This window comes from Pyxicephalus adspersus, chromosome 10, assembly GCF_032062135.1.
Source record: "Pyxicephalus adspersus chromosome 10, UCB_Pads_2.0, whole genome shotgun sequence".
NCBI classification, from domain to species: Eukaryota; Metazoa; Chordata; class Amphibia; order Anura; family Pyxicephalidae; genus Pyxicephalus; species Pyxicephalus adspersus.
Window position 1 is genome coordinate 22,172,688 of NC_092867.1, and position 16,802 is coordinate 22,189,489.

The 16,802-nt window shown below is 37.1% G+C and overlaps 1 protein-coding gene and 1 long non-coding RNA gene across 4 annotated transcripts in view; one reads left to right on the plus strand and one right to left on the minus strand.

The window, feature by feature from the left end:
• LOC140339596 (uncharacterized) overlaps positions 1–10,151 on the plus strand; it is a 15,463-nt gene extending 5,312 nt beyond the window's left edge. Inside the window, exon 3 of the long non-coding RNA XR_011922485.1 lies at positions 8,721–10,151. This is a non-coding gene — a long non-coding RNA (uncharacterized lncRNA). The remainder of the gene's footprint in view (positions 1–8,720) is intronic.
• Positions 1–16,802, minus strand: part of CPEB3 (cytoplasmic polyadenylation element binding protein 3) — an 81,258-nt gene that overhangs the window by 32,417 nt on the left and 32,039 nt on the right. For all 3 annotated transcript variants that reach the window (XM_072424361.1, XM_072424362.1, XM_072424360.1), the window contains exon 3: positions 3,682–3,772. In XM_072424361.1, coding sequence (XP_072280462.1) covers positions 3,682–3,772 — 91 coding nt within the window. The remainder of the gene's footprint in view (positions 1–3,681; positions 3,773–16,802) is intronic.

A 16,802-nucleotide genomic window follows, 5' to 3' on the forward strand; every position in this document is an offset into this window, starting at 1 on the left:
GCACACTATTTTTGATCAAGAGGTGCTCCACTTATTAGCGATTCATGGCCAGACTATGGACATTTATTTATTCTGTCAGAATTTTATTTAAAAAAAGGAGGGAAAACAGCTAATCTTGTAAAGCATAGCAAGCAGGTAGGAAGTGGCTGCAAAGAGGCTGTGAGTTGTAACAAAGGGAAAAAGCCAAGTATTTTTTTTCCCATTGTGGAAACAGATGGCTAGATGTTACTCTAACTATGATATAAAACCAGAAGGAGTTGTGTTTGGAATATATATTTTCAGCAGAGCTCACAAATTGTATTCAAATACTAGAACGTAGCTACCGTGTACAAAAATAGAATTGATAGTGTGACATCTGGAGATTTTGGTTTCCATACGGGTCCTGATGCCAGGTGCTGCCTGTGTGATATTTGTCACCTGCCCTTGGCCTGCTATTTTTATATTCGCTCCTTTCAGCTCTCTCGACAGCCAGCAAGAAGAGAATTCAGAGTTTAAGAAAAACAAAACTCTGCATATTGTTTTATGGGAAGCAGCTGGTAAATCCCTAAATAACCAATTATTAGAACTTAACATTTTTTCCTTTATCTATACATTTTATACCGATATCAGATCAAGGAAAAAACTAACATTTTAAAAACATGGTCATCATTTATAGGCGTTACCATTCCTGGGGTGGATTGTTAAAGACTATAAATGTGTTACATGAGGGTTACTGTATTTCCTTAACATACCTGCAAAGGTTGGTTTCTGCTTAGTAGCGTAGTGCGGATTTCTAGATTGTGCATTGGTAATTTTTTTTATCTCACTACAACTGTACCAGACATGGTCCAATTAAAAACAATAGATTTCCTACCGTGGGTAATGACATGAAAAATCCACAATGCTCCTGGTGGCCAAAGGCTGGGTGATCCTTGGGTTCTATTTATAAAACAGGCAATCTGACTTTCGCTCATGAGAATCTGTTAATGCCATTGAAATACATAAACCAGGAAGATTTCCAAAAGGGAATGTGAGATTCCCAGGTTTAAAAATAGAGCCCTTTGTGTAGGTGCTTTGGTAGAAAAAAGAGTGATGTGGCGATACTGAAATGTGCACAAAATGTGATGCTGCAACTCCTTTGCTTCCACAACCTAAGCAAACTGCATGTTGGTCTTATCCAATCTATTCCCATTCATTTCAGGGGGCCTATAGTGAAAAAATTGTCTTAGGGACTTGGGAGTGGGAACTAAATTGACTTTTTGCAAACTCCCACAATTGCACCTTTATCATCAATACAAAAGTACAGTTTCTTTTTAAAACTCAAATATACACATGGTAGAGAAATAAATGTTCTGTATTGATTAAACTTCATATCTTTTCATTTCAAAAACAACAAATAAAATAAAAATCCCAAATGGTTGTATCTTTGACTCTGGTTTTTAACAAGTAGATTACCATAAACTCTGGACATGGTTTACCATGGATGCTCAGAGAGAAAATGTCTCAGCGGTTAACTAAAAAAAAAAAAACCCCATTTCATAACAATCTGTACATGTAAAGCAATCGGGAGCCAATTACATTGCAAAATTGTTGAGTGACCATTCCCCCCATCTCCTGACCTGAACTGGTCTTTTAAAATATGACTAGTGACTTCAAGCATTACAAAAAGGCTATGATGAAAATCTAGGACATCTGTTACTCTGTAGTTCTCCTCTAAGGGTGTAGAATTCTAAAACAAGGCAGCGTATCCACTGCTATGAAATATTTAGGAAAAAGTCCACAGTGCTGTGCTTTTGTCTAAACATTCTGCATGAATCAATCAGTCAAGCCTGCACACAGCAGGTAAAGGGCCAAGCAGCATCATGTGCAAGGATCCTATATCAAGCTCAATGCTCACTGTAGGCATATCATTGTAGGGCATATTTGTCCTTAATTGTTCTGCTAGATACTTCTACTGAAACACTTCAGCCCACCCCTTCCTTACCCAATAAGACGAAGGAGTACTGATGGCTTTGGATTGGATGAGTGAGACATTTTTGCAAAGCTTTGTTAATTCAAATCCGGTCAAGTATTTATAGCTACACTTTTTTTTACCCATTTAAAAGATTACATACCCATTATATACCTAGGTCGAAAAGGGGTCCACCAAAAGAAGAATCCACCTATCTAAATGGGAATATAGTGTGCCTAGCCTGGGAAGTACATAGACAAAATTTCAAAGAGAGAGGGAAAAAAAAAAAAAAAAAAGACTTTTATAGGCAAAATATTTGCTTGTATACAAATTCTATTTATTAGGTATTTGTTTGCGTCTCTAAAACTAGACAAAGTACTACTGCGCTAGACCTTTGCTAACACAGTTCTACTATGCTATAGTTTCATCGTACGTTACATATCATTGTCACAAAGTGTTAATTAAAAGAGGACAGCAGTGTCTCAGTTCCCGACTGGTTTCGCCCTACAGGGCTTCCTCAGGGGATTGGGAGACCTTGAAATTGTGACTATAAAAGCCTGTCTTTTTCCTCACTTTAAAATTTTGTCATTATATACCTAGTATGTTGACTAATTGGCCCATAAAAATATGTAAAACTATCTATTTTCACAGGCATTGGTGTTGGCTAGAGTTAACTCCTCTTTCAATCATTTTACAGTCACCACATAATGTGTTCCCCTAAGGTTTCCACTAACGTCTACATGTGAATAATATATGCCTGGTTCTACGGTTAAATCTTATCACACCAAATGCAGCTGTGGCAGATACGTGGAAGCATTGTACATACACCTTGACTGATCAAGGATGAATAATTGGGAGTGACTGCTATGGTGAAATTTTTAGAGTGGTATACTGACCTAGAAATGTTAGCCAATAGTGTGCCACAGGAGTACTGTACACAAGTGGATGCATTATTCACTTCTATGTCTTGTATACAAATGTTGGATTGGTACATAATCTTGAACTCCCTTAACAATGTACTTCATTTTTTAATAAAAGTTTACAGTGCCTTTGTGATGGAAGTATATAAAATTTGTTTTAAATGATTAAAGAGAAACTAAACTGAAAAGTGCCTTAAAAAAAAAAAACACTTACCTTTAATCCTGCAGGGCAGTGGAAGGTGTCTTGCATTGGGTCCCACGTCATCCCGGTCGTCGCCATCTTTTCCTCTTCTTCCTGTTCTTCCTATGTCACCTGACCCAGGCGCGGGATCGGATAACGTAGGGTGGAAGAAAAACTTGCCAATCTCACTGCACATGCGCAAGATCAGCCAATTTTTCTCTTTGCGCGAAAAGGCTCCTTCTGAGCATGCCCAAGATGCTCTGGCATGCGCAGAAGGAGCATCCAAGAGCCTCCCGGGATGCATGACGAAGGTATCCCAGGAGGCTTTGCGCTCACATTCGTTCATGGAAGAATCTTTAGTTACACTTTCAAAATGAACAAAAGCATATCACTGTGATAACCTGTGAGGAATTGTGATCTTGCAGAACTAACATTCTAAGCATATGATTTCTGCACTAAAGATGCTTTTATTGATTTATTCTTGACAAAAGCACAAGCAGCAGTGCAGGCACCACACTTGAGAAAGCATTGTCCCCAAAACAAGCACCATTTGGTGATTTAGGAGGGGAATTTCAACTGTAACTTCTGTGCTTAGAAATCAGCCTGGTTTGACAAGTATTAGGACAAGACAAAGAGCAGTGAGCATTTACCTTTTAGAGGTTCATGATCGGTCCTTATCATATCCATTAAAGAATTCTCCAAAGAGTGCAGGTTAAAGGAGTCATAGGGCCTATTCCGGTCCTGGAAGGCAACATAAAAACATTTTTGTAATTAAAACGTAAGTAGATTCTAAGCACAACATTAACTGATAAGACGATAGGTTGCTAAAAACTGTACAAAAAAAAATATGTGAGATAATACATTTGTAAAAAGGACATATACTACTTTTATTAAAAAAGGTAAAGAACAAAGTTATGATTAAATACAGGCAAAATGGGCATTAAGAATGTTTGCAGTCTTTGGCTGCACTAGATGAACTAAAGGTGAAAACAGTTTAAGCTTAAACTTCAATCAGCAGTTTATTATTTTGTAACAAATTATCAATACAGATTGATAACAAATACTGAACTAAAATCACAGTTTGAAGCAAATACATTGCCCCTACCCTCGAATATGTTTAACAATATTGCCTTTTAGCAACACAAATTATTTGAAAGCTACTAAACTCAAAGCAAAACCTAAATTAGTTTCATCGCTGTCCGTGGTGCTGGAATCAGACGAGTGTACTTGTTTGCTTGAATTGTTTATTTATATAAAGATAGCAAAAGATGTGAGAGCTACTTGTATAATAATACTTTAAATTCTAATTATATGGGGCAACCTAATGAAAAAAAAAACAATGCAACTATTTACAGATCAGAACTGAAGTTCTGTTTAATCTGAATATGTATCTAATATAGCATTTTTAATACTGTACGCACTGCAGTAAAAGAAAAAAAACAACTCTGGCCAAAAAAGTCTGTTTTTAAAAGGAATTGATGGGTGGTTGCAGTTTCTAGCACAAGCTGCCTCCTTAAGGGCAGAGTCTCCTTTTCTTTACCAGTTGCTGAGGAACATTTTCATATTCAGTACATCTTTGCCATACATGCATTTTTTTATCTGTTTTTATGTCTTATCTACAAGCACAGAAAAGTACCTCCTGGTCTTGCTGAAGATCTATTGAGCTCACAGCTTCATATTGGGGCTTATAACAGAGTGATTTACCAATCCCAAGCGAATTGTCAACTTTTCCTGTTGGCCTACCACCTATATTTCTTCTAGCCCACCCTTCCCTGACCTTTCTAGCATGGGGGAACCCTTGAAATAACTTTCAGATCTTGGAGAACACCTATAATTACTATATCCACAGCTCACAGCATAGAGGTCAGTGGGAAGAATGTTACCCTTACAGATAACAAAAAAAAGATCATTGGTGTAATTTAAACTGCACGTTACTCAAGGAACCCTGGTTGGGAAACACCAGTATAACCGTTTGCACATACAAAGTTTTCTCAACTTCCCAGAAAACAGTGCTGCATGCCCTGGGACCCTACCCAGTACAACAAAAGTTTAGGGAGCTCTGGATTGGGATAGTATCTCTGATAAAGCAAACCTACTAATTAGCACAGGAGAGGTAACATACATGAAATGTATACAGAGATACAGTCTACATACATGGCCATGGTATATTGCTCCTTAGGCTGGAAACACACTTATATACAAAGACCACAATAAAAATAAAATACCTAAAAACGTTATTTCTATCACAATTTCCTGTAGTACAGTATTGTGCAATTTAATATTATATTCAGTCCAGTCACAAGCAGACCAGGTATCCTCAAACCATGTCACATCTAGCAGAAAATAAGTTGCACAATATCATGTGACCAGAAACAACAATCATGCCTAGCAGCCAACTAAGGAGTTTAACTAAAAAGAAAAACAAATACACAGCATTTACAATAAGGTAAACTGAGGTGACTGACTTCATGACGTTCACACAATGACATGGCTATAAGCAGCACTCCAGCTATTTATTTGTATTTGCTGACTGCAAATACAGATTCTAGTGGATATGTTCACCTTGATCCACAACATGATGTTGATGTTGACTGCATGCATTTCGCCTACTAAAACAATTTTACTATTCATTTTGTCAGAGCAAAAGAAACTGTAAATCTATTAGACTGTGTGCCTATAATTATGTATAAAGTGAATTATAAGTGCTTACTAAACGATTATTTGTACCGACTTTGAGCTATCTGCATAAAAATGCTGTGAATACATCTCCAAATTTGCCTTGAGGTGACTGATCCTAATTTATATTTAAAAGAAAATTTTTTTTCTTTTTTTTACATAAAAAAAAAAAACTTTGGATTTTTTTATAACTCCATTGAACATGGATGAAGCTCTTGATGACATATCAGCAATCCCTACCCTATGGCTGCAGCCTTTTACATGTAATTCTATTTGACATTTCCACAGCTAGTGACCTAAAACATATGCAGCTCTGCCATGCACACTGCAATTAATAAGACTTTCTGATGGCTTTAGACATGTAATAAGAACTTTTTTAAATTTGGGCAATCATTTTTTTCCTATTATATTAACTTTTCTTTGCTTTTGTCATCCCAAAATTGAATACCACAATTGCTGTAACCCAAACCTTTCATAGAAGAGACATGGCAGTGGGCAGCTCTCAAACTGCTTGACAGCACTCTTTATGCTCAGCAGAGTTAAAACATTTTTTATATTGCCCATTACACCCACAGATTAAAACGTTATTATAATAAAGCCAAGGATATATTCATTACCTTCTTTTTTCCTTCCCCAACACTAACTCTAAGTGACCTTTAAGAGATGGGAATTACCATTGCACTTGCATCACTCAGTAAAGTTCATCAGCGATAGTGGCCAGCTTACCGTGTGAGCAAACCAATGGCAAGTAAACAGATCAGTTACTAATTAAAATCCATGACGTGTATGTCAACCTTTCGACTAAACAAGAAGGAAACATTCACTTTTAGCAGGGAGCTGTACAGCCATGTAAGAGCAGAGAATTTGTCAATTTTACTAAAGCAATCACAGGCAATCAAAGCAATTTAGGAGCTTCTAATACCAACCAAAAAAACCCACAACTGAACATAAGTGGAAAAACTTCACTCAATCTCTACCCACTGATGCAAGTTTTTTGTTTTGCTAACCTCATGTGCAGTATGCTTTGTACAGGGCATCAGGCTAGGATTACAGCCTCCTCCACAAAAACATCATAGTTCTATGCTGTGCAAACTCTCCCTCCTAGAACTAGAAGACCTAGAACCTCCCATGTGTGGCACAACATGAAAAGCGAGATACAGAGATCTGGCTTAAAGTAAAACTAAAGTGCCACTTTTACCATGAGGGATTCAGGCAGAGGTTTATAGCAGTATTGGACAGGTGATGTGCCTGCTGTAGCCTGATCACCGTCCAGCGGTCAGAGTTTGATGAGCTGCACCTACATGCATTTCCAGCTTCTCTGCGTGCCAGGAACTAATGAGCTCCCGCACGCCTGCACTGGAGTTACCTCATACTGTCACAGCCAATTAAGATGGTTGAAGATAATCTTTGGGTAGATGATGGCACCCTGCAATATACCAGGAACCATGAGTAATCCTGGGTTTAGTGCCGCTTTTAAGTAATGAAAACTTGCATTATACAGACTTTGTTTATAAAATCAGCCTCAAAAATCGTTTTGCCGTATCCAGGCAAAAAGTATACCAATTTGGTTAAAAGTGATGCGGCACAAATGTAAAATCTACATCTACAGCTCTTCCTTTAATTGAGACCCTGGAGCACTTCAGCAAAATGAAGCACACACAACTAGTAGTGGAGTTCTAAGGGTCAGAAAAACATAACTGGAAGCAAAACCTAAAACACAAGGCCTAAGAAATCTCACTGTGTTTGGGGTCAGTGCTCCAGCTGTGCTTCTAAGCACTTATAACTATTTTTTAGAATAGGTGTTCGTTAAATGAGATTCTGCCTACTGTGAAGAGGCTGGTGTTTTGGCAGCAAACACTATCGCACAATCCATAGATGCCGAATCAAATAACACGCTGAGGTCAGACAAAGCAAGTCCTCCTCCAGAATAGCAATCAACTTTGCAGAACATTTTGTCCTATCAGCTGTCCATCAGAACAGGTTCAGCATCTCTACAGCCGGTCTTGCCGGTAAATCAGCAATCCTGCATTTTAGTCACATATTCCATCTTCAACCTCTGAATCCAGCAAAAATCAATAAACTATTATCTACTCATTAAATCGAAGGAAAAGCTATTTCAAAGAGCAATCCCCTGGCTTCGGGTGATTATGCGGAAATACGACGATCAGATACTGCTAAACTAATCAAAAAATTATGTGAAAGAAATTTTACTGCCAAACAAATAGACTCCATCACAGATTTTAAGAAAAAGCATTGACGGTTTAAATAATTTGCTTGTGAGGCATCGTGAATCAACCACAAACATTTTACTATATTTTTATTATTAAACAGGATTTATATAGCACCACCATATTACACCATATTACAGGGTTGCAATGACAAGACGTATACAGACAGTGACACAGGAGGAGAGGACCCTGTCCCAAAGAGCTTACAATCTATTTTTTAAAGCTAGCACAAGGAAAGCCTTCCCTGGTTCCCCCATTCCCCCTTCATCAACTTGCCAATGATATCTTTAAACAGATCTCTTCTGTTTCAGTTATATATCTTATTTCTTACCCACAGGGCTTTGCGCTTTACTATGCAATGCACCATGGTTGGTGGGATTGGCCAGCAAGATGTTGTACATAGCGTCTCCAAAACATCACAGCTCCATATATTCCATATTACTATAAAAGCCTCAGATGTAAACAGTGGACTGGCTGTTTGAGTTCTGCAAATATCCAAATGCCTAAAAAAAAAAAAAAAAAAAAAAAAAAAAAAGTGAATGGAATTCCAATAAATAAAAAAAGGATTGGCAAAGACAGCAAAGCTGGTAAGTGAGGTAAAGGAGGAAAGTGGATGCCTTCCTGAAATGAAATAAAATGGATTTTATCAGATTTGCTGCATCTTCTAACGCACACAGTGCAGACGTCCGTACAATTGTGCAGAACTGAACTTTTGTAGAGCTACAACTGCAGGTACTGTGGTTACAAATGTCTTCAATCGATAATTTAATGAACTTTCTTTTCAGATTGGGAGTGTGGAAGGACTAGAACCTGTCTCGTGCATACACTACTGTCTATGTGACAGCCATTATCAGGATGAGAGAATACTCAAAACACCCTAACTAAAAAAAAATAAAAAAATAAAAAAAAAAAATATAGGTTTTTGTCTATAGTGTTATATGAAGTACTCCAACCACACAGGATATCCACAATATCTCCAGTAACCAGGTAGCAGATAACCCTAGACCAGCGGCCTCCCCAACCTTTCGGACTTCACGGTCCACTAATTTTACCATTTTAAATCCATCTGACTAATAATGTGATTTTTTCAAAAAAAGATAAATACATTTATAAAATAATGACCGGAGAACTTCCATTTTATTAATATGAAATTCACCTAATACATATACCAACATATAAATGCTTAGGTAATCATAACAAAATCTTTAGAGTTTGTTTTTATATGTGACAAAATTAACGTTAGTTTAAATATTACAAAATATTCTAAGCTTATTAAAGTATTACACATTTTTAGTTTGATCTTTGTTTCTGCTTGTTTGAAATAACTAATGGATTTTTGGCTCCAATGACATTACTGTACAATGAAGAGCTGTTTTTATTTCAAGACTGGTAGAGAGTTTTATTTGTCTAATTGCCATGACAAATGTCTTTTTGCAGTGTCCAGATTTTTCTGAGAACCACCAAAATTTTCTCACGAAGCACTGATTGGTGACCGCTGCCCTAGAGAACGACTAACAGATAAAGGAAGAATCAGACAATATTTGTCCAGTCCCTACTTGGCAGGAATTAGGATATGACTGGACATGTATATGGAAGTGCTGTAAAGAAACTTTCTTACAGTCCAGCCATTGAAGTAACTTTAAGGCCAGCTGTTGGGTTTTCTGTACCAGACAGAGTCCATCTTTGTATTGCTGTATCACTACACAGGGGTCAAGAGGGTAGTGGACTTAACAGATCCAGAGAGACATAAGCTGTCTCTAAAGGATTCCAGTGCATGTCCAGATATGATCCTACTACAGCAAATAAAAAAGGACCAAAAAAAGCCGAAAAGAGGACACATACATTGTAATCATTAAGAAATAGGAGCCAGATCGGAAAATGTTCTTTGCAATAAAGCAGCAGAGACAGCCACCCAGATGGTCCTTGATGCAAACAGAAACAGTTCTGTAAAATTACACCATGGATCCACCATTGGGGTAAGGAAGCATGCATGGGAAAAATAAAGAGATAAAATGAAATATAACTAATTAAATATGCCAAATTTAAATAGCTGAAAGGGTTAGTTTGTTCCTAAATAATAAAGTAGGGTTTCTCAACCAGGGTTCTGTGGAACCTTAGGATTCCTCCTGAGGTCATTTGGCTTCTATTTCTAATCATTTACATCTGTTAAAATAAGGATTGTGATAAGGTAGAGTGTAACCGTGATATATTCTAAATTACCAGCAGCAAATTAAAAAAAAAAAAAAAGTTCCTTTATTCAAATGTGTAAGAGTGTCCCTCAGCAGATCAGCACAATACAAAACCCAAACTTAGGTTGATATGGCTCTGACAAGGCTAGTTTTAATATTAATACCATGCATCACATGTACATTCAATGTGCTTTGTGACCTCCTGCATCAGATAGGGCTTTATAATATTTCTGAATGTTTGATGGTCATATAAAAATTTAAAGTCAGATGCATTTTTGGTTGCTTTGGGCAGACTACAATTTAACAGGTCAATACATAGCAAGCAGTAAGTAATAACACAGTTGAAAATGTTCCCAAGTAGGCAGCATTTTAGCTGTGGGTGGTAAATGTAGAGAAAACATTGAGTGTTCCCCTAATATAATCCCAGATCAGGTTTCCTAATACACTTGACAGAATGCATGTGTTTAAACTGCAGAAGCCATAAGGATTAAGGGGATTTTTGCATAGTGAGAGTGCTGGAGCACTACACATCTAAAGCCTTAACCCACAACTTTAAGCCTTAGCCTACTGAAATATCTGTTAAAGAGAAAAATAATTCAACAGAGAAAAATCTACATATGAAGCCTTCCCAAAATTAGCAATTGAATAATAGTACCATAGATTAGTGGGGGGGGGGGGCGATGTTGCCGCTATGGCTCTGCCTCTTTGTTTACATTTGGCGGTCCCGGTACTAAATCCCTTAAATCTTTATTTTGCTTTCTGTAAAGTACAATTCTGTGTGTGTTGGGGGGGGTAGGAAAGGTAGGTTAAACAGGATACCTATGTATGAAAAAGTAGTGTACCCATAGACGTGTGTAGAAACAACTGATAGCCCTCTTGTAATGGTTTTCAACAAAACATGGAGCCCATTGTGCCGCAATCTTGTTTGTAATCAACAAAAAGCTTTTCATCTTTCTTTTTGTTACACTGACATGAGTCCATCCATGACAAAGATATACCGTGTTTCCCCGAAAATAAGACCTACCCCAAAAGTAAGACCTAGCAGGTAGCTCTCACAGGAGCAATAATATTGCCCTAAACAGACACCAATTCAAGGAAATAAATATAAACAGAAGAAAGGAAAGCCAGACTTGTGGTGCTGATACAGCTGGAAGAGTATCAACAAACAAACAAAAAGACAAAATAACAATTTTCAATATAAGAGTGTGTATAATACACATCTAGTACCACGGTATGATTTAATACTAGGACAGGACTGTAAGTCAACACAAGCTAGCCTTTGTGTAAAACACAGTAAAAAGCATTCAGGTCTTTAGAAAGATAAGTTACTATAAATGGAGATAAGGCCATTTCTTTACAAGACTTTACCAGGGCAAAGTCAGCACCTAACAACTCAAGAGCCCTCAATAAAAAGGAAGATTAGTGTTACCAAGCATCCACCCCCAAGATGTGAAACTGCTTGGCATATTTTCAGAGGCTTTTTTTATTTTTTTACATTAATGGCCTTAGATCTCTTTATCTCACATCTCCATGACAACATACAATGAAGTTTTCCAATGCATCATTCTACCTATACAAAGAAAAGTGAAGAGCGGTGTAACAGTTTTATTTCTATTCATTCAGTTCAGACTTCTGGACTCTTGGGGAGAAATCCATACCTTGATATAAAAGGAGTACTGTACCGAAAATAGGATGATACCCATACAAAAGGGTTTATTTTATTAAATAGATGTCAACATGCTGTGTTTTCCACATTATCTATTCTGGAAGAAATCTTTTGATCACAAAAGCATAGCACCCAACTAAAAATAAGGGGATAACAGAATACAGGTAGAGGTAAATTGCCTGATTCCAGCTCTGCTTTAGGGTCTGTTCAGTATCATTATTATTATTTTTATTAATAATAAACAGGATTTAAATAGCGTCAACATATTATGCAGCACTGTACATTAAATACTGTAATGAATGTTACCATGCTCCTTATTATGGATTTAAATATATGGGCTAGCGTAACATCCCGCACATTAATGTGAAAGCACACATGCCATTAGGAGTGTTCCCCAGGTTCCTATCCTGCAAACCCAGCAGTAAGTAAAACAGAATTTCTCCAAAGTGAGAGAAATCACATCTTAGCTATACCTAGAAAATGTGACAACTCCCCGATAGTATCTCTGCACTTTATTCTTGTCTTTATATTTTTGGATTTGTCTTTACTTTGAGTCCTGGTGGTCATAAGAACAAATAAGGACAGAATTAATCTCCATAAATGAGAAAGAAAACAATGGTTAAAATCTGGGCCATCAGTGTTTCGTGTACCAAGCTGGGAAAAATCACTCTACTCTTTACCAAATTTAAAAACAAAGGTTTTTTTTAAATTTATATAATATGATGATATGAATTCATGATATAATATATTCTTTACTGCATCTAGACAGGCAGGGCAGAGGCGTCAGGTCCCAATACTAAATTGCAGTCAATTTTCTATTCTACACCCTATTTTTTAATTCAATTGCAAATTCAAAGGTTTATTTCAATATTCTGATGAAAAAATAAGAATTTAAATTGGAGCTAAAGTACCAAATGTTTGATAAGGCAGGTCATTACTGCAGAAAAAGACAGGCGATGTGCCTTCTGCAATATTCCTTCCAAATAATGCCAGTTTTTCCCCGTGCTTGCCGGGACTGAATGAAGTCATGTCATCCCGGCCTGGCCAATCAAGATGGCAAGAAGGAAGAAGATGGACATGTGAATATAGCGGGTTTAGTTCCATTTTAATTTACCTAATATTGTCTACAAACAGGTTTGACACAGGAGCAGAATTTCTTTAGGTCAACACAAAAATGGTAGCAAAAAAATGTTTTTTCCTCTGCAATAAGGGATGCTTACCTTCCTCCCTACAAACTCTAACATAGTATCTGGCTGGAGCTGGGGTGAATTTACTCCCAAACAAGCAGGGGTTTCATCTCCTGGCCAATAAAGGGTACCAAAGAATCTGAACCTTGAAGACCCCCAGCAAGAAACAGTCAGCCCAAGCTAAAGAGCTCTTGGACTTTTAGGTCTTTTAAGGGCAACGTGCACTGACAATTAGAAATAGATAAGGAAAACTAGACCATAGAAACTTATTCTTCAGCTGTCTATAAGAACTACAGAACAATACCCCTCCTTTATGTAAAACAGCAGAGAACAATGCAAATATTAGGAGGCCGCATATAAAGAAGTTATCAAATTTCACAGGTACTTTTTAATAACTTATAAAACAGATATAACGAAAAACACTTTACTTTCAAAAGGGACTGAATGCTACATTTTAGTTTTAGGTTGAGATGGGCTTTGATTTTCTCAGTCGGGTTGTGAAATAGCACCTTAAACAGAATTTATTTTGAAGTCTGCAGTCAAAATGAAAACGCTGCACTACATTGAAAACTGTCACTTGTGTGGAAAAGAATAAGTATTTTTTTTATCAGTTACTTGATGATCACCTAATGGAAAGAAGAATTTGTGCTCTGCAAGCAGAAGCTATAAAAGCTAAAAGCTTTCTCTGCTGACACAAACAAAAGATTTCAGCTGAAAGGGTTTACTCACCCAGATACAATGAGAACAGATAAATATTGCTGCTCCTGAAAGAAGGCTACAATTATCTTGGTCATTGTAAAGAGACATTAGAATCACACATTTTCTCTCCAAAGCTTTAAATATACCCAGGGACATGAAAGCTTGTAGAGAGAACGGCAGTATTACCAAACCTGACCATAGACAGTACATGGTGGTTGTATGTATGCGATTCACATGGCAAACTTACAAAGTACAAAAGAAAGTTGGACTTAAATCAGCACATTGGCCTCATACAGAGCTTAAAAACTTTGGGGAGTGGATATATCTTCCCTAAAGAAGGCTCATACTACTTATATTACAACAATTGACTAATAAAGCCTCATATACTGTTGCAGGAAACAAACTTTTGTGATTGTTTCAGGTGACAGGAGAACTAACAAGTGCTGTACACACGGTGAGAGATGGAGAGGGGAGGACCTTTATTATTAAACAGTATTTATATAGCGCCAACATATAATGCTGCGTAGTACATTAAATAGGGGACCTGCTGTTCTCTCCTCCATTGGAAGGGACAGTGGTTTTAATCAATTCGTCATGGATTGCGTTTCAGATTTTCACTGATGTGTACGTAACTTCACACTGGCCATATCTCATGGTGGGTAAAGCCAACATTTGCTCACAAATCGGCAAGGTATATAAACACCAAATACTGCATGATGTATATTCCGTACAATCATGGATGTGTTTTTTTTTTTTTTTTTTAAGTACCCAAATTCAATATTAGTCATTTGTTATCTTGTATACATACCTTGCACTTCTGTCTTTCCCAGGCAATCAGGAGAATGCTCAAAAGCTTAGTTCGGTCAATCTCAAAACCGGGAGAACAAAAAGAATACAAATCCTTAGGTGGATAAAACACCTCACATACTTGTTTAATACCTGGGATTTATCCGTTTGCTTGGAGTAAACCTCTAATATCAAGAATATCTATGATACAAGGCATGGTGCAGTATACTTTCTCCTAATTCCTGTAGGATTGTTTTGTAAGACTAAATAAGTTGTTTTACTTGATTTATTATGCTTCGTACTGGATGCTTTAGTGACCTAATTTATATGTCAACCAGACGGACGGCTTCCTGAATATCACATTAATTTGCTGCCAATTAGTCAGACAACATGTCAGGAAGAGCCAGAATATTGCTCACTTTAGGTGAAAAGCTTTAGCATGCAGACCCTGTCCAAAATATTTATGCCAAAGAAAACTACTGTACAAATAAAAATAATAAGGATATATTTTATATATATATTTTTAAAATAGCAGACTAATATTTTGAAGTTATAAAGAATTTGTGATAAAAATGGCTTTACGAGCAAAAGCTATAATTCCCCCAGCCCCAATTCAGAAAAGAAAATGGGACAAAAAATACCAGTAGAAAAAAAAAGAAGAGAGAAATAATGAGCAGATCTGTGTCTACATTAGGCTTCAATTGCATTTGGAAGTTCAGTAAATTATATATAAAGTACCTGTTGGGCATGTGCCTTGCATTCCAATAGTAAGATTAAGTTACTGCTTGTCTACACAGACACCTGAGTGAGGAGGAGAAGAAGACAACCAAGGCGATGACAAGATTTTGCCCTCTGGGTTGTGCTGCTTTTAAATGGGATTATTAAAAAATAAAATACACAAAAAATGCTTGAAACTTTTTCATAGTTTAAGAATTGAGAAAAAAAAAAAAGAGGATATATTTTTATGTAAAGAGCTCATGAAATCCTAACTTTTTTAGTTTTGGATAGAGCAGGAAAAAGTTCTCTTTCTGTTCTGACACCCATCACCAACAGGAAGTGGCCACAGACAGCAATAATATAATACATGTCTAAACCTTCTTCTATGTATGCCAAAAAATATTTTCATTGCCATTCGAGTTCCTAATCTGGGTGGAAATATATTACTTGCCGATTGGTCTGTCACCTGCCAAACCAACAGGAAAAGGGGAGGTTTATCCTCACTTCCTGTTTGGTCTACAATCTGCCACATATCCAAATTTTGGGATCAGACACGACTTTATTGCAGGAAAGGCAACGTCCCTTCTACAATACCTATTCTTACCTGCCGCCCACCTGAGTTCACTGAGCTACGCATGCTCGGCATTGGTTGCCAGGATAACCGGCACATCTCAGCATTCCTTGCGGGTGACGGGACTGGATGAACCCCTATACGCCTGCATGGGAGTAATGTCATCTTGGGCCAGCCAATCAACATGGCCAAAAATTGGAATGCAGAAAAAAAGGAAGAAGGTGATGAGCATCCACAATGCAGAAAAAAAAAAAAGAAGGTGGTGATGAGCATCCACAATGAAATGGGGACAGGTGGGTATCCCCAGGGTTTCATTCCGCTTTAGGAAGAATTCACTCAAAAGGGGGTCACAAAGCGTGATAGCATTTGCCAAAGGTTATATCCCTTTTCACTGTAAAAAAAAGTTTCTGCATTTCCTAAATTACAGTTTTTTAGTTACTTCTGAGGTGCCTGGAGCACAATACTTTGTAAAAATATTTATATTTCTATTTTATGGACTTCCAAAGTAAGGCTAACCATTAAGAAGAATAAAGCCCTCATACTGGGAAGACATTCTTACACAACGGAAGTGTTTAGAACTGGACAGCTTTGGGATCATTTGCAGGCACAAGGAGACTTGTACAAATGAGCGACAAGAGGAGTAATTCACGCTCCAGTGGGATAGACAGCAAGTTGTGGCAACTATCAGATTTTTCATTTCTTTGATTGCCATATAGCATTCATAAAGGGATACATAGTCAACATTACCAAAACAAATACCATTGGTGGTTTGAATGACCCAATAATTCATAGATGTCTTGTATACAATTTTTTTTTCTCTGCTTCCTAGATCAGAGAAGCTTTATAAACCAGAAATAAGAATATATATATATCTCATTCACACGCACATCTTCATTTTATTGTAAAGCTGCCTTCCCTAACTGCAAAAAAAAAACAAATCTCTGCTTGAAACTCATGCATGATAAACAGCAGTCATTAAACAAAAAATAGAAATGAAAAAGGCTTCAGAATAATCTCCATAAAACAGCATTTATTTTCTTTTCTTGGCACCA